General features: G+C 42.2%; 1 protein-coding gene across 1 annotated transcript in view; it reads left to right on the forward strand.

Annotated features, from left to right (window-relative positions):
• Window positions 1-23,646, forward strand: part of ADAMTS2 (ADAM metallopeptidase with thrombospondin type 1 motif 2) — a 173,300-nt gene that overhangs the window by 50,282 nt on the left and 99,372 nt on the right. Inside the window, exon 3 of the mRNA XM_027898924.1 lies at window positions 12,872-13,031. Within this exon, the coding sequence (XP_027754725.1) occupies window positions 12,872-13,031 (160 nt within the window). The remainder of the gene's footprint in view (window positions 1-12,871; window positions 13,032-23,646) is intronic.

Below are 23,646 nucleotides of genomic sequence, written 5' to 3' on the forward strand. Positions count from 1 at the left end.
AAAATGACAGTACTTGTCCCCAGGCTCTTCTGGGAGAGCCAGCATACCTTGTTCTTTTGTGCTGCTTGTTCTCCCTGCCTCCCCCTCCACTTTAATGCTTTCCCAAGGTTTGTTGTTCCTGTGGACCCTGGGAGGAAGGTGGCTGTTGGTGTTTGATTCTTATGCTGCTGACTGGGAGGTGCTGTGTCTACTTCACCAGTGCTGCCCAAGTGCCAGTTTGGCTCCAGGAGGTCTGGTGAGTACCTGGTCCTGCCCTGCTGCACAGCATCCCTGTCCCTGGCTGCCTGGCTTGCAGGGGCAGAGTTCTCCACTGCGCACAGATGTGAGCTGAGAAGAACAAAGCAATCACGTTTGTCCCTGTACTAAAGCAAACCTGAGTGTTGTGCCATCTGTTCTGCAGCGACACGGAACCCAGCGAGCTCTTTGGAAAAGGTAGAAAATATGAAAACTGTGGAAAATGTGGATGTGAAAATGAGGATTGGTAGGAGCCTGGATAACACCAGAACAGACCAAACATAACAAAACGAAAGCTTGAAGTAGCAAATACAAGAGAGAAAACTGGCTTCAAATGGAGAGGCAACACAACACTCATTAGATTTTTCTCTTCTCTCTTCCCCATTGCCTTTCATGCATGTGGTCATTTTTTCCCCATTGATTGCAGTCAGGACAGCAGATCCAGAGGGCGTTTCATAGTTTCACAGAAGTGCTGTGACAGAGCAGGAGGCAGCAATAGCTGCACCGTGCCATGGCAGTGAGGGAGTCTGGTCCCTCCTGGCTGATGAGAAGCACCAGACAGCTCGGGGTGACATTGGCTACCCCAGCCCAGCATTGGGCCTCCCCTGGCTGCTGCCAAAAGTCACAGCTGTGATCCAAAGCACAGCTGTGTGTCATTTTTCAAAAGCCAGGAAGGAGAACTGCAGACTGCGTGAAAAAGGATAAAATCTGGAAAACTTTTTAAAACAACCTTTATAGCTTTGTGAAATTCCTGCTTCCCCAGGGTTCAGATGAATCCCAGGAAAGTCTAATTGTGTTAAGCTCCTCATTGCAGTGCAGTGGCCAGCCTGGATGGGTGGTCATGCTGCTGGTGAGGGTTGTTCACTGACCAACTTCTTGCAGCGGAGCAGAACAGGGATGGTGTGTGCAATGACATCCCACAGTGCTCCCATAACGCTCCTGCTTTGTAAACTGAGAACCTCGCTCTGGTTGGAAGTGGCTGATGCTGAGAGCTGCCTGGAGCGTGTGGTTTTGCCGGTAGGAGTGAAAAAGGCATCCTGTAGATCAGACACTGGACTTGGTCTTCAGGACATTTGGTTTCCCGTCTCTGCCACGCAGTTCTTACTTGTCCTTGGCCAAAGTCGTCCAGTTTTCCCTCCTCTCATTTCCCCAGGGAGGAAGGGGGGATTGCTTTCCTCCAGCACGGTGCTGTGAGGCTCCGTGGAGTTGGCAGTTGCCATAGAGATGAGGAACCCTAAAATAGAACTTGAAACCTGTTGAAGGAGGGCTACGAAACCTGACGGTGTTACCAAAAGAACAGCTTGGCTTTGGCCGTGCTGCGTGGGGCAGCTACAACAGGTTGTAAAACTGTCACAGTAGGTGTGTAAGTCCTGTGAAACCCAGGGTCAGCTGGCTTGTAAAAACAAAAAGCTACCAGTATAAACTCAACCTGTAAATATGAAGCAATATCACTGGTTAAACAAATAAACTAGAAGAGATTTTTCTCTTCAGGATCCTCTGGGCATTTTCATTTAATAAAGTCTTTTGGTCTGGCAGGAATCCAAGAGCAAGAAGTCCAGACCTGCTTCTGTTCTTTCTGGGGCACCCTGGAGCTTCTGAGGCTCCTTGCTGTTCGTATTAATGGTCTTTAATTTGCTGTAAGATGTCAGCTGGAGAATAAAAACGGTGGAGTTACTCTGTTATTTGTTTTAGGCAGAGGGAGGCAGGGGAAAGCATGTTTTAATTTAATTGATACTCTTTCTCTTTATTGTGAAATGGAGAGATGAATTTCAGGTATCCCTTATTATACCATTAATTGTTTTCCTCTGTCTTTCTCATTCATATTAAAACAAATATCTAGCATTTTCAGTCTCCCTGCTGAAATGAGAGTGGTTTTGAGGTTCTGGTCATTCTCATTCAGCTTCTTTGGAAACACTTCAGTCTGGTTTTACTTACAGGCATCCTGCATCCAGTGTTTTCAATGCAGCTATACCACTGACTTGTGTAACAACAATATAATGCCATCTGTCTTATCTTTTTTTATCCCGTATTTAAACATCCTTTTTTTTTTTTTTTCCCCCTTCCTGTTTTGGTCTTTGTAGAGTGAGAGGAAATCTTCACTGAACTCATTGCAATAGTTGTCCATCCTTTACCTGAGCTGGAAGTAGCTAATGTAGGATTTTGTAAGATGCGTAGGTTGGGTAAATGTTTCTGACAAAGCGTTTCAGGTTTTGTCAGTGTTAGCTTCTATTTGCCATGTTTCTCTGCAGTCATTCCCTGATGTTCCTGAGTTCTGCCTCTGGGGCTCCTGAGAGTGCTACCTCTAACCTAAATTCTGTAGCTAGCACCAAATTTAAAGTGGAAGACTGAAGATTTTGTTGACCTTCCTTGTAATTTGTCAGAAACACCAGGAGTTCACTGTGAAGCTCAGTGGCTCGCTGGTCATACGGTCACAACTTACGATTGATGTGGTCTCGTCTGGGATGCACAGGAGTTGGTTGGATCCTCTGGATGGAGATTCCTGGCTCGTAGTTCTTGTAACTGTATTTGAACAATTGACTTTGAGAAGTTTTTAAGCATTGTTGTTGGCTCAAAAGCTACAAATGTGGGTTTATTTCTTCCTCTCTGCCTAGTAGTCTAAATTAATAATGCCTGTTTAATCATAAAACAATCTCGTGAGATTTAAAGGCAGCTTTAAGTAAGAAAGTCACATCATTTTACAGTAAACGTGTAAAGTATGGGAACCACCTCTTGAAGAACTTCCTTACTATCTTCTGTGGTAGTAGTATTGTCCAAATAAACACACACCACTTGTAAACTTACCAGAATGTGCTAACCCAGCTCTACTGGTGTGAATACATTAGCCCACTGACATATGGTGTGTAATTTGATTTCTAGTAGTTCTGAAAGATTTACAGGCTGATTTATGCTTCTTGCTTTGCATGTATTTTCTGTATTCTCTTATGTTCATTGAGTGCGTCCTTTATAGGCTCCATTTGACTTCATGTATGTTGTGTCCAACTTCTGGTTGCTGCTGGATCTTAATTTCTATTTATTTTGAGAAAATGGATTTTTTTTTTAAACTTTTGCCTAAGAATATAGGTATATTTTGTTATCCAAAACAAAATGTTTCTAACAGTCTACCTTCTACTTCAACCCTTGCTATTCTTTCAGGTTTCTACAATTATTATCTCACTGTGGGTTTGTCCTTTTGAGGTTTGTGTGTGCATGTAAGTAATTTAAGTTCTTTTCTGCTGCTTGGAGTATGGTGAAAAGTTTATAGTAACTGGAGCCATAGTCTAAGGAACAGGCAGAGGGAACATTCTTGTTCTTCAAGTTCTTCAGTTCACACAATATTAAATTATTTTACGAGTAGCTGCAGCCTTGGCAGGAGTGGAGGAGAAAAACATCAGGAAAAACACAAAACATCAAAGCCCATGAAAAACTGGAGGTGATCGAAGTGAGGGAAAGAGAAAATCATATGAGCCACACTCTGATGGACCAGACGCCCATGTGAGGCCTTATCTTGTCCTCAAAACTGGCCAGTAGCGAATGAGTGTCTTTGGTGTCTGAACTTATCTCATATTTGATTTCGCTTTTCCAAGGATGTAAATCACCAGCTACTGCTGAGTTCCTGGGCCTGTTTCGGACACAGCTGATGTTCTTTATTTCTTCATCTGCAGAAATCTCCTAAAATGTATTTATAATTGTGCAATGATTAAACCTTTTTCCTTGAACTGTAGGTGCCAACAATGTAAAGAATATGAAGTGTTAAAGAATTTTATGGACAAGCTTTTGAGTTGGTTTTTCATAAGACTGCCTATAACATTGCAGGATAAGATTTCTGTCAGAGTTTTTTTTTTCATTTGTTTCCTGACATGTCCAAGCTTTTCTCATCAACAATTCTTATTCTCTCTATGCTTTCAGATCTTGGAGAGTTATCATATGCCTCCCTTCCTCTTTGTCATACAGACAAATAGTGCACATTAATTCTTTGATTTAATCCTTCTTAATAAGCCTGTTCCTCCGGGGATTAATTATTTTAGTTTCTGTACTCTATCTTGCACTTTGTTGACATCTTGTACTGGGAGCCTACAACGGAGCGTAGGATAAAATTGAAAGCTCATCTCTCATTAGTTTTTCCTGCTCCCATTTGGATAACAGCTTTCCAGGTTCATTTCTCTGAAACAGAGTAAGAGACAGAAGGTTAAAATAAATCTGTCCATGGGATGTGCAGAGAAAAACAAGCCCCAGCCGTAGCAACCTTTTGTTACTTTTGTTTTCCCGCACCCTTACGAGCATCTAGTTAGAGTAAAACTTGCATTTGGCAGAGAAGGACCCTGTCTGATTTCCAAGCCTGGACCTTTGGCTGGATTTGGGTTACGAACAGTGTGAGGAGGGTGTGAGATGCCCTCTCCCAAGGGGGAATTTTTACCTGTTGGGGATCTTGGGAATGCTGGAGGCTGCAGACCAGGGACAGCGGGTTCTGCCAAGGTGCACGTCTCACTAGGGTGGTGATTTTGGGGTGAGCTCCCTGAGCCTTCTCACTGTGTGGCTGTGTGGGCACTGGAGCTGCTGTGTGAGAAGGGCTGGTGTGGCACTGGGAGGAAGAGGAGATGGGAATGGCCCAGGCCAGAGTCGATTCCTGCTGTCCTGCAGTACGCTCTGCAGTCCTTGCAGTACTCTGGAATATGCATTGCTGCAAAACATCTTCCTAAGGGAAGAGCTGGGGTTTTTATAAGATAAATTTAAATCACTTCACATGCTAAGTTTTCACTCAGATGAATTCAATATATTAATTTTTTTTTTTTTTTTTTTTTTTTTTTGTATGGTAAACCTTAGTTTGTGGTCTGGATCTTTTTTATCCTGTTTACCATAGCAAAGACTCAGACTCCATTCCCTAACCATTAGTGGATCTGATCCAGCCCTGCTAAATTCAGGATGAAGACAATTTCTGAGAGGCTGCAGCTATGCTTTGGTGAAAGTCTTTGGCCTATCTTGTATAGAACATCAGACTAAACTCCTTTAATATTTATGAATCCATTTATAAATTCTGGCCTTGAGATTTATGAATGTGACACCCATTGACTTCAGTGGGTGGTGATTTGTGCCTTAAGCAAATATATTTTTGAAAAGAAACTTGTGTAGCAACTGTCCCATTTTGTGAAGGTTTGAGCTGAAGAGCTTTCCAGTCAGGCTTGTTTTGTTTTCTTGCAGAATGTCAATTAATTTTTACTGCTGAGGGTAGGACTCAACTACGTGTTTTGTCGAAGTGTCCTCAGAAATGCTTTATTTCAAATGGTTCCCTGTGACAAAATTGGGAAAGTTAATCTTTTTGGATCTTGCTGTTAGCAAATTCAGGGACTTGATATTCATGCTTTTCCTCCCTGAAAGATTAAAACTGAGAAACTCTGTTGCAGGGCACTGCAATTACTATTCCCTGCTTGCAACAACAGCAATCAAGTTTACAATCCCCTGAGTCGGCAAGATCTGCCGCATTTATCATTTTCATTCTTAACAGCTATTTAATAACTCACCTCTTCCCCACTTGGAATTACATGTGCCCATGGACATCAAGCCTAGAGACCTTCCAAAATGTTCTTGTTTAAGCATTATTTTAGGTAAAAGAACTGGTTGTTTGTGTTAAAAAAAGCTACAGAATTGTAACAGCTCTTGCAGGTGAGCTCATTGCAGAGGAGGTTCCTGCTGGTCATGGTAGAGGCATCCCAAAGGTGGAAGCCACCCTGGCAGAGTTGAAGTGCTGTTTCCAGCTCTGAAATTTGTCTGCTCAGAAACCTCTGTAACACTTTTGCAGGCTGTACTCTGCAAGAGGAATCTCTGTGGCAAATGCAGAAGGTCGTGGTTTTTCGTATTACCTAAACCTTTTGAAAATGAGATTTACCTCCTGTGATCTGGAAGGGTTTGTAGGTGAGTGGCTGCTAGGACAGGGTGGGTTTGTGGGGTCAGGGGCAGGAGATTTCCTGGAGGGAAGTGGTGCTCGGGGCCGTGGCCTCAGCCTGCTGGTGCTGCTGGCCAGGGCAGGTGCTGAGTGGCAGAAGTGAGAATGTGGTAATTTTCTTGTAAAGACAGAGAAGTTGGAAGCAATGTTTTTAGCACTGCTCACTGGTGAAAGCAAGGCATCGTGGCCAGGACCCTTGTCTGGAAATCTGCTGGCACTGCTTTGTGAAATCGCTTTGTGTCTGTTTTCTCGATGTCTCATTCTCACTGAACCACGCTCTGTCTCACTATTGTGTCCCTTAAAAACCACAGAAAACCCTTTTGAGTTTCTAAAATGAGTTATACCATACAACTGTGAGATTTGGGTGCAGATCCTCGTCTTCTATAACTAATGCAGCTCTCATAACTTCAGTTATATGGGCTCAGATTTGCCCCCCTGCTGTTATCAATCACACCTGCAATTGTGTAGTCAGTAAGCTGGGCTCCAGGGACAAAATGTTATTTTTGGTAGCAGTGGAAGCGTGCAGATGCATGAATGGATGGATACCCATCCTCCCTTGAGCAACAAGGACTGTAGAAAGCAGCCTGTGGAACAGCTCCTGTATGGTGCTGTTCATTAGTACATCTCAAAGTGCAGTAAAAATGTGACCTTATCCCCATTCTGCAGAGAACAAATGGGGACCCTGAAGCTTCCATAGGGATACCCAGCAGGCTCTGTGTGTCTGTTTGTCTGGCTCTGGAATTCCTGTGCATATCCATAATTATTTGCCTCCTTATTTTTTTTGAGGATACGCAAAAATAAAGCAACTTAATTGCAAGCCAACTTGAAAAAAAGCTGAAAAAATACTAAGAGTAATAAAAATATATATATGCTCAGTTGAAAACTTCTTCCTCCAGCCTGAACAGGTAGGTGTAGCTTTAGGGTAGCAGCAGCAGCCAGCAAAGTAAGTGCCAGTTTGCTCCAAATATTTGCTACAATTCCTGCAGCCCCTCATTTCACTGTGAAGGAAGATGAATTTGCAGCACTGCACAATTCTACCTCTGCAATGCTTCAGTAGTTCAAGGCATGTTCTCAAAGAATCAAATGCAAATGTGACATAGGAAGGGTTTCTGGTTTTGTTTGGTTTTGTTTTTATTATTTTTTACTGTTATCTACAAGAATTAAGCTAAATGGAAATAAAATGCCAAACACATCTGTTCCTGAATCAATGTACTGTGTGGTTGGGAATGAAGACATTGCAGAAGGGAAAACACTGAGGGATCCCATGTGGGCAGAGATGAGTTTGGAAGGTCTGTGCTATGCCCTTCATTCTGCCCCATTTCCAGGGTGATTTTGCTCCTGGTGCATCAGGTCCAGTCTAATGGAACTGAACAAACAGCATTTCTGTTCTTGACTTCAGCCTTGGAAGGACAGGTCTGTTATTGTTTGAAAAAGCATGTTCCTGTGGTTCTCAGACCTTCAAAAGGATCATAAAAGTAACATTTGGAATTTGCTTTCTGGTTCTTTGCTCTGCTACTGCCAGTTTGGTCAAATGTCCAACAGTTGTGTATTTAGGGTACAGGCATGTTGATATATACATAGAATTAATTAGACTTTGTCCAATATGTTGTTCTGCAGATATAAATATTTTCGTTTTGAACTCATCTACAGAGTATTTTTGGCAACTATAAGGTTAAATGCAAATCTCTCTCAGCTTCCCTGAATTGATTGTTGGGAGGATCCCATATTGCAAATTCCCTTCTGGAGTCTTCACTGTCATCACAGGGAGTGCAGGCTCATAACCCAGGCACTGAGGTTAAATATCAGATGTTTTGTAGCTCCCTTTGCTTTCAAGAAAATAACCTGAAATTCAAGACTTTATTTGGGATTTGTTCATACACAGATATGCCACTTGCCTAGTTACCTTTTTAAGACTCAAATACTCAAAAAACCCAAAGAGCTCTTTGCTTACAGAAATGTTGTTTCTAAGAGTCTCTGAAACACTCTGGTTTTGTAGGTTACTGATTTAATTAACTAAGCAGACACGTGGATTTTTTTTTAATATTAATTTCATGTTTGTTCACATTTAATTTTATCTTCCTATCTGTTATCACATGCTTGGAGATTGGGAAGTAAATCTGCCTTTACATGGCAGTGGGAGAAACTTCGTAAAGCTGTACTAATGAGGAAGAAAATGAGCATTAATTAAACTTGTGGCTACAGGATGGGCCGAGGCTCTGGAGTCCTGAAGCAGCAGTTAGATGGGTTGCTTCATTACAGCCCAGAACAGGGAGCTGTGATGTGAATGGGAATGAGGAGACAATTAAGTCACTCACCAAGTGCAGAGCCAGAGAGACATTTAATTATCCACAGGAGCAAACGCTCTAAAACCTGGAGTTTTCTGTAGATCTAAATATGCCAGGCGGTTTTTCTGTCAAATTAGACTTCTAAAGAACGTCTTTAGAAATGCAAGAAGGGTTGGGGGTGTTGAGGAGATGGGAGAGGAAACATGCTTTTCAGCTGAGCTCTGTGGTAGGGTGGCAAAGCACTGGCAGGTCTCCTGGGATTGAGAGGAGATCTCCATCGTGGTGGACAGGATTAGGGTAATTAATTTAGGCAGAAAGCCCATGTGGCTGCTGGCACTACCAGCAAATGTGCATCCTGTGGTCCTTGAAAACCTTGGAAGGAGTCTTCAGGGACGCATGGAAGCCCTGTTAGCCCCAAGAGAGATGAGTGGAACCCTAAACACCAACCCTGTGTGTTACAATGGACTAATTAGTGGCTTATCAATGTAATTCGTGTCATGATTAGACAGGACAGTCACTCTGTGCCTTCCTTGTGAGTTTTTTCCTGTGTGGCTTTCACTTCTAAATAACCTCCTTGGTAACCTCAGCAGAGGTTTTGATTCTCTGAACTGCCATTTCCTTTTGATTAAGTGTCTTCTGCTCCAGTCTTTAATGCATATTAATGAGTGCCAAGCAGTGCTTGACTTGAGTAATTTGCAGCTGGGATCTAAAAGCCCTTGGAAGAAAGGCCTGGGGATGTGTCGCTTTGGGAAATAGTGCGATATTCTAGGCTCTTTGCTGCAGTTTGGTGCATTCCAAAGGCAAACACTTTTTCCACTAATTTATATTTTCATTAGTCACAGGACACAGTCCCTCCTGCATCATTATTTAGCAGTATTCCCACATTCAGTTTGGTTTCAAGTTCAAAGTCCCAGAAGAGGAGGGGAAGAGGTAACAGTTAGCTCAGCGTTTTTTTCTGGAATCGGAATTCCTTTCCATGAAAATGTGTACCCCCAATGCCTAATTTTGAATTGCACAGCATGTGGGTGGCTGCAGGGTCACAGTGCAGAAGGGGCACTGCTAATTCATAACTCCTGGAGGTACAGCATTTCCAGGGTGGGTGGTAGGAAATTTAGGATAGAAGAACACTGCAGGCAGCAGGTACTTTTAAGCTCTTAAAGTTCATGAAAGCAACTACTGTGATTCCATTCTGAACTTTTGGGGAAACTAGTAATGAAAAAACCTTAGTTCTGCTTTCATATCTCCTAGAGCAAATGTCTAGATGGTGATGGTCCAAGAATTTTCTGAAGCCCTTCTAGTTGAAGGGAAGGCAGAGATGTGCTCAAACAATACAGCATTTCTGCTTTAGTCACCCAGAGACACTCTCCAGGAAATTGCAGCAGCTTTAATGTTGTCATCACAAACTTAGTGGTTGTCTGACAGTTGTCTTGGCATGACAGGCTGTGGCACAAGGGTGATGGCATCTGTGGATAAGAACAGGACTGATGGAAGGTGAAGGGACGTGAACAAACCCCTGCTGCCTTTGTGTTGCTTGCTGGGCTGTGTGTTCAGCTGGTGACTAAAAGCAATCTCCCTTTCATGGTGGCTTTTTGAGGTCGTTCTGAGTAGCATCAGAAAAAATGCAACAGGCAATTCATCTTGAGTGTTTCGTGTTCAAAGCACTTGGCAAAATAAACCAAACCAAAACAAATCAACCCTTGTAATTATCCTGCAAGACTGTTGTTATGCTGGCTCACAGGTGGAGAAGTGGAAGTAAAGAGGTTAAATGTCTTGCTCAAAGCAGCAAGGAAATGTGTGGTGGAGACTTTCAGGAGCCCCACATATTTCTTAATGAATCATTTATAACTGTGGTTATATTATTAGGCAGATGGCTTGAACTGTGGATTGCTGTAGGAACTCTGCCTCGCCATCTAAATGAGTTTTCTTCTTAAAGTCTTGAAAAACCCATTTTTTCTGAAATTATTTCATGACAATACATTGGCTAAATGAAAGACTGTGTAGGACATGCAATACATAAAAATATGTAATTCTTGATAAGTTCAAACACACATTCTTTCCTAATAATTTCAACCAAAAATATTTGATATTTTTCTCAGGTGTCACCTTCATCTTTTCAGGAGGGGGAATTCACTCTGACCAGCTGTTTTCATTTCCAAAAGGCCACCATGCCCTGGAAGCTAAAGTTCACCTGTAACAGTTGTTCTTCTGTCTAATCAGTTCAACTACTCCGTGTACAAGTTGCTTATCTGTTAATATTCTTAGAAGATCTAAATTCCTCCAAAGTCCCATCAGTATTCCCTGCTGCATACACTGTACAGCAGCATTTTCCCTACTATCCTGAATTATGGTCTGCATTCCAAACGAAGCTCTGGCATTAGGTGTTTAGTTAATACTAGGTTTAATGAACCCAGAAATACATAGGAACATGCACACAGCCATGTTATTTATTTATTTATTTATTTATTTATTTATTTATTTTACTTGCAAAAAACAAAATCACTTTTTTTTTTTTTTTCACAACAGTCAAACTCTCAGTGTATTTCTCCTGGGCATATGTATGGTGTTTGCACCATACCCTCTGTAGCTGAGCTTGCAAATGTTTGTTCCTTCTTGATCTGTAGTTGTGCATTTATAAAAAGATTTCAGGATTTCTGGGTATAATACTAAATATCCAGAAGAAGTGTGTGTGTAATGCAACTGGAATACACATTAAAAGGAGAGTAACATCACCTCTGAATTTTTCATGTATTTCACTTTACAGTAAAAGAACAGTTTCTGTCTCTCTGGGTTCAGTTCTTATTTTCTTGGCTGTCTTGGCTTCCTTGAGCTACTGAGCCTGTCTCCCCTTTTCTGTGTCTGACGTAGAATCTAAATTAGATAAGAAGAAACAGGACATGATTTCAAATTCACTTTCCTCTGTACGGGCAGGATGGCATCAGTTGAAATTGCTTCGATAAAATTTTGCTTCTTTAATCCTTCCTCTTTAATTTGTTTTTCTATACATTATACATATGAATTCTGGGACTGGAAATCTTGCCTAATGTAAGTTAAGACATGACAAATGAACCTGACATTTTTCCAAGGAGGGAACTAGTGAGCATATTGTATTTATAGCAGTAGGAATGTAGTTTGCTGCTTGTAGAAGAAAAATATGTGGTGTATGAGAACTTCAGTGGGGGGATATGGTAAGACTGTTTAGATGATACTTGTTTCAAGTGAGGATTCTGGGTTCAAAGGAGCCAAAACTGGTTCTCCTGAAGCTTGAGATAGGCATTCAGCGAACAGGGGATTGTGAGGCTCCCAGAAGTTCAGATAGCAAGATGAAGTGTGTCACAGTGTTGAGATGTTCTCCTCTGTCCAGCTTGGAACTCCAATGACTCCAGGATCATCAGTGGGCATGATGCAGGAACTTCTGAAGGTTGGATCTGGAGCTTCTCTCAACAATCATCTGAACAATTTCATTCACGTTACAAGCTAAGAGTTCATTAGTTTGAGTTCTCAAACACAGATGTTCAAATATATGCAGAAAAATTGATTCCAGCCAAGCATCTCTGCCAGCAGCTCCTGGCTGCTGTGACCTTCTGCAGTAGGGCAGGACTGCAAGAGGAGACAAACCCAAGTCATCCAGGTGCCCAAGTTATTTCACCTGCGTAAAGATTGATGAAAAGTATTTTTAAAGTTTTCAGTCTTTATGAGGGTTTCTCCTGAACACAGTGAAAATTGTTTGGATGATATGTCTCAGAGGTGCTCTGTAGAAGTGCAAGTTTCTTTTTTCGTACCAGGGTGTCTGGTCCAGTCTGAATAAGATTTATTTTTGAGCAATGCACTACTGACACTTTTTAAAAACTAGGTGTGGCTAATTCTTGAAAGATTGTTTTGTTGGCTGAACCCTTTGTGTCAAGGGGGGAATAATCACAAAGCTTAGCTGCTTGCAAGTAAGATGTAGTATTTTTCCATCCTGCTCCTGAACAGAAAGGCTGACTCTACATTTTTTTTGACTTGAATTGCACATCAGGACCAGCTTATGGCATGAACTGATCCTTTATTTAGCAGAAATAGTAAACACTGGGGCTGTCTGGGCTTGATGGATAGCTAAGGTCATCATAACTTTCATTGTAGCTGTTTTTTAATGGAGAGGGTATTTCCTAGACGGATTCTTAGAGCTTTACTTCTCTCATATGGCTCAAGGAGAAGTCCTTTAGGCTCAGGGTTGTACCTTTTGTCCTTTCTTGTCGAACTGGGGAAGCGATGCCTCGTTTTGCCCTAATAAAGAATTCACCTGGTTTCCTTTCTGCATCCTAATTGCTCTCCAGGGAGCACTAAGGTGTGCTTAAGCATATTGTAACTGTTTACTCCCAACCTTTGCTGTATGTGCAGTAATGCAAAGTGTTCCATCTCTGCCCTGTCCCTGCAGGCCGGCATGATCCGCACGGACAAGGACGAGTTCTTCATCGAACCCCTGGAGAATGGGGCCCAGGAGGAGGAAGAGGGAGGAGGCAGAACACACGTGGTCTATCGCAGAGCAACTGCCAAGAAGCAGCTTCCTGTTGAGAACGTGGATACCCTGTATAAAGGTAAGGCAGGCTGATGTATAAAGTGCAGCCAATGTGATTTCTTACCTCTGGCTTTCGTATCCTTGAAAACGGAAATGCGTTCTCCCTCCGAGGATGAAAAACTATGGAAGGAGTTGAGCAATTTACCTGGGGTCAGCAAATGTTGCAGCAGCCAAAACCATCTCCAGGATGGTGGAAATGGCTTTGCTTTAAAGAGTTTCCTTGGCTCCAGAGACAGCCAACATAAAGTTGTGTGTCCCACTGAGTCCCTGGGTCAGAGCAGAAGAGGGGGGGTGGTGGATGACACAGCAGAGCAGATGAGCCTGTGCTGGGGGCAGATGGCACTGCTGGCTTGGCAGAGGCTGTGTTGGAAGGCTGCAGCAAGGACACCAAGGCTGACGTGGTGCATGGGCTTCTGAGTGTCTTTGCTGGGCTGGATTAGTCCCAACAGGGAAATAACGCTGTCTCCAGTATGAACACAAACTCTCTTGATTTATTTATGAGCTACCAAGAGTGGAGTTTAACTTATTAAGTATGTGATAGACAGTGATGGAAAAGCAGGAATTAAACATAAACACTAATTCTATGTAGTATTTTCTATTTGTCTGATAACTGCTTGGATATTGCACCCTTTTTTTCCTAAATAAATAAGGGATGCAAATCTGGTAAGTAGATGTTTTGACAGCTGATGTTAACACTGAAATTAACTGGGTCATTTGAGTGGAAACAACAAAATAGCTACATTTTTGTTCCAAATGTGTGTACCAAACTGCAGAGTTATTTGTCACTCATACCCTAGTATTATCTTATTTCAGTATAATGGGTTTTCAAGTATGGGAAGGAAGGAACAGAGAGCCACAGAGGTGAGGCACTGAAATTAGGGTCATGTGAACAGTATAAATTTCTCAGTGTTCAAATTGGAACAGGGATTAAAAAGAAAGCAAGCAATAGCATTCAACCAACCTTTTTTTTCCACCTTGGAATGACCCATGAAATTTTGTGGCTGACACAGTGCTGTGGGCAGGCTCTTCTGGTTGCCTTTGTGCTGCTCACTGTTGAGCAGAGCTGGGAAATGCAGGAGTCTGAGAGCCACAATCCCAGAAGGACTGGACGGCAGATAGGATGGAAGTTGCTCTATTAGTAGAAGTTTATAAAAATATTGCATGTTGGAAAATATCAGCCACTCGCCGCATTTCCTCCTAAACAAAAGAGGCTTGATTTCGTTCACACCTTATGGCAGTATTTTTGTTTTTGGATGGTAAATATTCCTCAGGAGTAGGAGTCTGGTACACAGCAAAGTGTAAACTGTAGATCAGCTCCAGTTATTGGCATGCAGTACCTGCGAGAGGAGGCTCTGACAGCAGTGTCTGCAAACAGCCCTCTGAAGTGCTTGTGTGGCTGCTCGAGTTGCTGAGGGTGGGACTGCCTGCAGTGCCCGGCAGCGAAGCCACACACCGTGTCTGGTGCCACCAGACCTGCGTGTCTGTCACCTCCCCTGCGCAAGGGCTGGAGTTTTGCAGGCTCTGGTACAAAGGCACAAAGTAATCAGAGCCATCAGCCAGCGCTGGGGGCACGAACAGCGAGGCTGAACTCATGCAGGCCGGGCTGTGACATAGCAGTGACCTCGTCTGGATCAGCAGGTGTTGGTGACGGGTAGGAATAGTTGTGATAGTTCCCATTTGAAAGTAAAGATATATTCAGTACTCCAAAGTAATCTTCCCTTCCAACCCACCATCTTTGGATTGTAAACTTAATTACAGATTAGTTTGCATTTTGGAAAAAACCTACTGCAGCGCAAAGGGGATTTTTTGCCATGAAATCGTCTTTGCCTTTAACAAAGAAAGCGAACAGACACTCCAAAATGGTCTGTTTTACTTTTTACTTTTTATTAAACCTGGCTTCCCACCTCTGCCTTGCTCTAGGCAACAGGCATGGAAAGGACGTGCCCCCAGAAACTGTAATTTCATTTCCCGGTTTGTCCCTTTACAGAATGCATCGAGTTTTGGTTTAACAAACGTAACAAACATTTAGTGACTGGGCGTTGAGAAGGGCGCTGCTCTGCGTGTTTCCATGGTGCTCCACGCTGATCGATGGGCTGATTTAGGAAATACTTAGTAGGGCACTTTCAGCATGCTGGATCTATTAAAAAAAAATAAAAGAGGTTAACCAAGAGCACTCCCCCTCTTCCAACATCCCTGGAGACAACTGCATTGTTGCCAAATCCCATAAATTTACATGTGATGAATTGTAACACTTGGACTATTTTTAAAGGTCCAGCCTCCAGGAATCTTATGAATATGTGATGATTTTTTTTTTTTTTCCCTAGGTAAGCTTCTGCTTCTTTTAACTGTTGGAAAAAAATCTTTAGTTTCTGGCTGTGTAAATATTTTAAGGTAATGAGCAACACAAAGTTTATGTATACCATCATTTTTAAGACAGCATCGTTCAAAGTCCCATGATATGTTAATTTAATCCCATGATTTGGGAGGGGATTGTGAGTCATGATTTTTGAATGTTTCACTTTGGATAGATAGATACAAATTCCTTATAAATATTCCTGTCTCTGGCACTCTTTTCACAAGAAATAGGACAAGATGTTCTCTCCCCAGTGAAACGGGAGGGGAAGGAATGGAAAGCTCCATGAACTTGGAGTTGGGTGGGTCAGTTGTCATTTCAAGGGCTTAGGTCTGCAGTGGGCAGTGGTCATGCTTTGGCGTTTACTACTAAATGCAGGTTTTTTGTAGAGTAGTTTGTTGAAGAACTTGCTACCTGACTCAATATAGATATCCCATGGCTGCCCAGGCAGAGAGCTCCAACACGGAGCTGCAGGACAGCAGGAGACAGTGATCTGCAGCTGATGAGCAACTGAACTTCCCTAGAAGACAACCAGGACTAATGGAAGATCCATTGATTAATTGTGAGTGTAGATTCACCAAAAAAAAAAAAAAAAAAAAAAAAAAAAAAAAAAAAAAAAAAAAAAAAAAAAAAAAAAAAAAAAAAAAAAAAAAAAAAAAAATTCATTTCCACATCATACATAGAAGTAAATTCTAATTGTGCCAACAGATATAGTGGTGAGGTGAGCCTGACGGCAGGATTTCACTAGCATTTTCCATACACTGCTATCTATATTTTATATTACAGTAAAAGAAATTGAGATTATATTCCATCTGTTTAAAAAACATAAACAAACAAACAAACCCCAAGACCTCTCAAGCCCTGGAGGGATCAAGACATGCATCTAGTTTTGTGAAAGCTCTGCTGACGTGCTGGGTTTTGAGAAGTGGAATGTCCTGGGAAGGATTTGCCCTTGAAAGGAGGGGGGCAGGACTCTGGTCTGATTTCAGACTGGGCCAAGTTTTCCTTCTGCGTGTACATGAAACGTTATCAGAATATTGGGGAAATGTAAATAGTTGTTTTGGCAGCCTGAATAATTTGTTTTGACTGGTGTGGGATTATCTGGTGTTGGCAAGAATGACAGAGTGTGGGGTGTAATATTTCTGCCTCCTCTTCCCCTCTCAAACAACAGCATTTGTCAATGTACTGGAGAAATGTAAGCATCACGTTTTAGGCAAGTAATAATCTTCAGCAGAGTAGTGCTGTGCAAGTCTGTGTGAGGTCATTACAAATCAGGCTAATTGTTTCAGAGAGAGAGAGATTTTCATGTAGTGGCTGATGTATTGCAGGTACGGTGAGAATAAATCCTATTTTTTCTGGCCACTGCTCTTACTGCTTGCGTGCATGTAATAATTTATCTTCCTCTAGATAAAAATAAGCAGCATGTTGAAAATATTTTAATATTTCCAGTTGAATTCCTTCTTACAAACATGAAAAATGTGGCTAGATAGCAGTAAAACTAGCTACATGATAGAACTGGAATTTAATAGATGAGCTAGAGTAGGTGTTTTTTTCTTAAATATTCTTCGAATGTTAAGAGAAGAGATAGTAAGTATTTAATTGATGGTTATGATGAGGTCTGGAAAGCCAGCTTGATTTTTTTTGTCTCGAAAGACAATCTGATTATCAGGCTTGTAAACTTTAATATCACATTTCCTCAGCTAAATTATTGTGTCTGTTACGTTGATCAACTGAGAGGAAATGATTATACTAAAACTTCCTTAAGGCTGGCCTTTTCTCTCAAAAACATTGTTTAAATATGGTGCTCTGAGTTTTATTGTATTGCTTGATTGATGAGAAACAGAAACTCAGCTTTAGTGACAGTTTTATTTACTGTGCAGATGAAAGATGATCTGAGCCAAGAACAGTTTATTACCGAGGAAGACAGCAAGGTAACTCCCCAAATGTGCTTAAACCAGGAAGTTGTTGTTGCTGCAAGTGCCAATTAAATCCCCTGGAATGGCCAAACCCAATCTGACACAAGTCCTGTCATGAACAGGCTGGGGGCTGACAGGGTGGACAGACAGACTCACAGCCTCTGCTGGAGATGTGACCTCTTCCCGTGGCAATACTTGGGGTTGCTGGTGGTCAGACCTGCAGAGGGGAAGTGGCTTGGTGCTGAATGGTGTGATCATTTTATGTGACCCTGTGATGTATTTCTTGGGGCAAACCCCATCATTTTACGTTGTGGTTTTTTTTGTGTTTTGTTTTAAATTCTATTACTGTTTCCTTTTTTGCTGTTGGGGGTGCTAACATCCCCCTGGCCATAAGCACATACCAGTCAGGCAAAAGGACAGGAATAAGTTGCTGCTTCTACTCAGTGGTGGTGGCCAACTCCTTCCTGACAGACACCCAAACCTCACTGGAGGAGAACTGGTCCTCAGTCCTGTCATTGGCATCTCCTGCCCCTCCACGATGCAAAAGGGTAAAAGCCTCTCCTTCTCATCCTAATGGGATATTCAGGAGTCCTGAGGGGTTAGGGCCAGTTCAGCACGACAGAAATCCATGCAAATTTAAGCTGAAACAACCCAACCCTCTAAGTTTTTTGAAAGGATGAAAGTTAAAAATACGATAAAGTTGTAACAACTCAGTTGCCAGAGCTTTGCAGGTTTTGGAGATGATATTTCAGAGGAAGACTCCTCCATCATAGTCCATCAAACTGTCAATGCCATTGATTTACTAATGTATTTAAATTACTTTTTAGAAACCAACGTGCATCTGGTGTATATTTTTCTGGATTGCCTGAAACAACACTCAGATTGGCTGCTGCCTGGCTGGTTGCCATTCTAATTTACAGAAACTTTCCTGGTTACCTTTGCAGGGGAACAGTTCCTTCAGGAAACTGAAGTTTCTCCAAATCCAATCAATATTTCCTCTCAGTCTGCACTCTTGCTGATTAATTACTGTTCCCTTATTTTGCAGTCAGTAAGACTCTGATGACAATATTTTTTGTCTCCTTCCTACATCATCTGTGCATGATAAATACATCTGTCTTTCTTTCCTGTCTTGGGTTTTCTGTGAATTCCACACTGCAGATTCATTTTTCTGGGGATTTTCTGGGAAGAGGAAGACTGAGAATTCAGTTGCAAATCAGCTTTTAATAAGAAGCAAGGGCATGCACTCATGAGAAAAGAAGTCTCCAGGGAGTGGTGTTAGGCCATGGGATGTCACCCTTCCCAACCATCTTCACCACAGCTGATGGAGCAGTTCTTTGCTAGCACAGGCAAATAAGATCCTTACAGCATTTTCAATAAGAAACTTCAGGATGAATCTAAAGGTTTCTACTTCTACAGTGGTGCAATAAATCATCTGGGATGATTAGGTGAAGGCTAATGAACAATGCTCTAACTTGTGCTTGATGGGAAAAGCAAGGAACAGCCTCTTTTTCTCCAGACTTGATGGAGTTTTCTGCCATGGACCTCCTTGGTGGGTGGCCTTAGCTGGGCCACAGAGTGGTGTCAGGTAAAAACTCAGTGCTTCTGGGGCAGTTTTCTTTTGCCTGGAAATAAAATTACTATGAAAATAATAATTATTATTTTTTTTTAATACTAGTAATGTTGTTAATTTTTTTTCGAAGGGGAAGTGCTCGTGTAACTACAGATGTGTGGTGATGGATATGCGTGTTGGGACCACAGGAAAGGTGTGTGGGCTACTTGTACAGTGGGGCTGTTTTGAATTTCGGAGTGTTCAAGTAGTATGTTGCATCTTCATTTCTCTTTTAATTAAACATCTCCTGTTTGCAGGGGCACTAATTTGCTTCCAGAACGATTGAACATCCGTTAAGTGCTTTCTCATTATTATTTCTTTATGATGTCAAATCTGTAGTTGCCGCAGCACAGTTTTGTTTCACAAGGAACGTAAATCCTCTTGTGCAGAGGCAAAAGTTGGTGGGGGGTCACGGAGCTGGAGTGGAGAACTGCCACGTGGGCCAGCTCTGCTAGGGATTGCTGGCACTGAACTGCCACCCCCCCTATCCCACACACCCCATCAAACTGTAATAAAATGTTGCTAAGCTGTTACCGTGTTCCTGGAATACAGGAACACAATAATAGGATGTGGAGAAACTCAGTTCCAGTTTCGGTATTTGCCCCTGCCTTTCTCATTAGGCAGTTTGGGATCCACGTAGGCTCAAAGGAAACATTTCAGTGCAGGCTTAGCTTTGAGCAGGCATTTAAGAGGAATTGATTTCAGTGGTATTCAGATGTGTACCTTAGGCTAAATGTTTTTTTATTCTGGATGGTTTAAGTTTTGGTTATGAGGCAAGTTACCAGAGCAAGTTATTTCCATTCAGATATGCATCAATTAAAGGTGAACAACTTAATTGTTTGGACTTATTTAAATATCACAGATTTGCATGTATTGGTAGCTAATGTAAAAATAAAATTAATTCTCAACTGATGAGTTCATTTTAGTTTCTCTGCTAAATTCGAACTCTGTAAGGCTCTCCAAAGTGATGGCTTGAGACCAGCTTACAGCTGGAGTTGAATATTATTAAATATTGGTAAATGTAACAAAATTATTATAATAAAGCTGATATTGGTCTATAAAACAACAGTTTCCAGTTCTCCTGCAAATACTCCTGCAAAGTGTTTGTGAGAAGCTCGATGAAAGTATAGGGAAAGGACTCATTTTATTTTTCACATCCATCTATCAATTAATTCAGCACTGGGGGTGTGTGAAACTGAGGTTGATTAATCACTCGCTTCTGTTTACATTTAGCCAACACTTGTTTGCTTATAGATACATTTACAGAGACAAAAAATTTTTGACAGATTTAATAACAGTTGATTTTAATTCTTCCTTCTAATATCCATTGATCTCACAACCCTTAATGAATTTAGCCTCTCAGCCTCCTGGGAGGAAAGAGAGAACAAAATATTTGCCTTTTGGACAGGAGTAACACAAACCTTGTTTTCACGGAAAGCTGATCCCATTTCTTGCTGGTAATAGCCCAGTGTAAGAGCAGAGGTCAGGGGAGCAGCAGTTGGTAAGTCAGACCTGGCCCCCGGAGCCCCAGCTCACCCACGTGAGGCTGTGCGGCCGCCCCCAGGCGTGTGAGGAGGCTTTGCTTATGAAAATGCATGTGCACACCCACATGGTTTCTGCAGTTTCACATTTACTGGTGTGCTTCTCCGTGAAGTGTCATCCTGTTGGGGGTTTGTTTATTTACAAGCTGTGCTCGTGTTGTCCAACCTGCTGGGAAAAACAGAGCGTGGCGAGGAGCCAGTAGGTCCTGCCAGGCTCGAAGGGGGAGAAACTTGTTTGCAGAAAGACCTTAATATTCTGTCTTGACTAACTGGAAGTGTTCTGGAGCCCATATCTCTGTTTGGGAAATGGATTCTGAAACTGAGAATTCAAAAATATGGGTAGCATGTAGTGTTTGCTGTTTTGTACCATGGGATTGAAACTCTGTGTTTAATAACAATACACAAAATAGCATCTGGTAGGCATCACCGAAATAAGCTCTGGTAGAAAATGCCGATAAACGTTTTCAGCTTAAAATGTTTTCTGACTAAAAGCGGCATAAATTTTGCCTGCTGTCCATGATAATGATGATGCAGGGGTTTGATCAGGCTGGAAGCTCCAGGCATCATCAAATGAAAGCAATGGGCAAGCCCAGAGCTGCAAGGGAGATGGATATCCTTCAAACGTCTACATTTCTTGCAACGGAAGGGCCACATGCGAGGCCCTGTGAAGAGGTCCAAGGATAAAAAATGTCTTCCATCTGGTTCTGACTGTTCTCAGCTGTGTGAAATGTGCTCCTCGTGGGCCAGCCAGGGAAGCAGCGCTGTGTGCTGGTGTTGCAGAAGTGGCACTGGAAGGGTCTCTGCGTTTGTGGTGCTGTGAGACCCAGCTGGAGAATGAGAAACAAAGTGCTTGGTCTTTCTCTGCGCTCATTTAGATCACAGTTGCCATCGTGCACCAAACACATCCCTACAAGCACATGCTCTGTTGCCTGTGAGCTCAGTTCTGCTTTAGAGGAGAGTCAGTGCCTCAGTTGTCACCAGGCTTCTTGAAACCACTGCCTCAGCTAAAGGGTTGTTTCTTTGGCTGTGTATATGGTAAGTTGTGCATCACATAATATATTTAATCACTTCATTATGGACTGTTCCCTTTCAAAGCTGTTCTTCCCAGTGACTTAAAATCATCTCCCAGTGTAGCCAGGGCTGCTGGTCCTGCCTACCTTCCCCTTTGCAATGGACACCCTATGCTCTGCTGGCTGTGTGTCTCAAAAGAGACCCTCAGAGAGTGGCACCTGGTTCTGTTGCCCACCTGCCCAGTCCCTGTGCGAAGTTTTTGTAGACCAACATCAATTTTCTGTGTAATGTGGCTGCACAGCTCATGGCACTGGTGGTGCTCGTTAATGGGTTAAATACCTTAAGCTTCATTTTTCAGCAGGTTCTTTGATTAAAAGCCTGAGATGCATCTTTGCTCTTCCTTTTATCTCTGAGTTTTTGTGCAGTCGCTTGCTTCTTCCAGCTCTCTGTGTGTGCTCGGACCATCTGGCACAGCTCGGCTGCCCGTCAATGTGTGCTGCTTTCAAGGAGGAAAATTATTAATCACAATCTGGATGGTGAGGATGGGATAGGGATTGCTTTTGTTTCCACTGCGGAGCTGGCAATTCCATAGGTCAGTGGTTCTTTAGGGAAGGTTTCTCAGCAGCCCTTTGAGGAAAGGTGGCCAGAATTCCTGAACGACCAGGTGTGAGGGAGGAGCCGGGAGCAGAGGTCCTTGGTGCCTCGTGCTGCAGGAGCCTCACGGTGCTGAGGATCATTTTCTTTGGTACTGCTGGGCTTCAGACAGTTGTCCTTGGAAGCAAATTCATTTCCCTGGGCTTTGCTCCATTTTGCAGGGTTTGGTCACTACAGACTGTCAGTTCCAAGAGACATGGATTATTTTTTTGCCGGTAACCCTAATATTTTAACATTGCTTCAACAATCACAGCTTTGTAAACATTGGAGTGATTATTTACAGAACGCTCGAGGAAGGATTCTTTTATCCAAAGAGTGAGTTGCACATAAGACATGCTCAGTTCTAAAAGTAACCTGAAAAGACAAGCCTAATAGTGGTTTCTATGAACAGCCATCTGTGGGAATTTTTTAAACTTGTAATCCTATCAAGTATCTGTGCACTTTGTGCCCATGTCTGTTTGCCTGTCAGGGAGATCTTTTTTCCTGTGGTACATGTGGAGGCATATTGCAGTTGTTGAAGGTTCTTGCTGATTGTGAACGGTAAGACACTGAAAAATGTGTTCTGCCTGAAGCAGCTGCCTCCAAAATGCCTATCCCTGTGCTTCCTTCAAAAACCACCTTGCAAACTTAGAAGGAAAGTCAGCAGGGAAAGTTTACCTTGCTGCTGAAAGGATTTTTTTAACTTTTAGATGAATATGAACTGTTGCTTTGTTTCCCCTGTCTGGTCTCCTTTTTTTTTTTGTTCTGAAGGGCTCTTTGGATGTGGAAAGTCATGGCATTTTGGAAACGTCATTCTTCCACAGATCAGCAAACCCAGGTCACTTCATGGGAAAGCATCTGGTGTGACTGGCAGCAACAGTAACTAAACAGTGACATGAGAAACTGCCCTCGCCTGGCTATTAAAATACATGAAATTAGCAGGCACTGAGAATTGCATCTTATGAGCTGTGTTTTGTTGTTGCTGAGTGGGCAGCAATTCTGTTTGTCTAATTGAGCTTCACTGTATCATGGTGTTCAGAGTTCATTCATCCTACTGGATTTCTTTCTATCTAGGGCTTTCCTTTTTTAGAGACACTGTTATATATAGTAATGAACATATTTCAGTTGATCGTGCCTTTTTCCCTGTGGAGTAGGGCAGAAGTTTGGACCTCATTTTACAGAATTCTCATACACATTGTCACAATGAAACTGGGTGTGCCAAATCTTAGATATTTGGGGTTTGATTCTATTTATAAGGTGGCTTTTAAAGCAGACTCTTTTTTTCAATACATCAGAAAATGGATTTCATGAGGGTTGAGAAATCAGACCTTTCAGGGAGCTGATCTTAAAATGATATGTTGTCTAAAGCTATATATTAAATCTAGTCTTGAGTCCCTGTTCACAGGCTCACTGGCCATTACTCCTGCCACTTCAATGTAGCCTTTTTCCCAGTTCCTTTCAGAAAGTGTTGACTAAAGAGCAGGCTGAAAATCATACATGTTAACTTCATCTTCTGCTTGCAAGCTGAAGTAATTTTTGCTTTGTTCCTCTTAAAGTAGAGCCTCTGGAGA

The sequence above is a fragment of the Empidonax traillii genome, unplaced genomic scaffold (genome assembly GCF_003031625.1).
Source record: "Empidonax traillii isolate 1590-97213 ecotype Southwest subspecies unplaced genomic scaffold, ASM303162v1 scaffold630:size906685, whole genome shotgun sequence".
Taxonomy (NCBI): domain Eukaryota; kingdom Metazoa; phylum Chordata; class Aves; order Passeriformes; family Tyrannidae; genus Empidonax; species Empidonax traillii.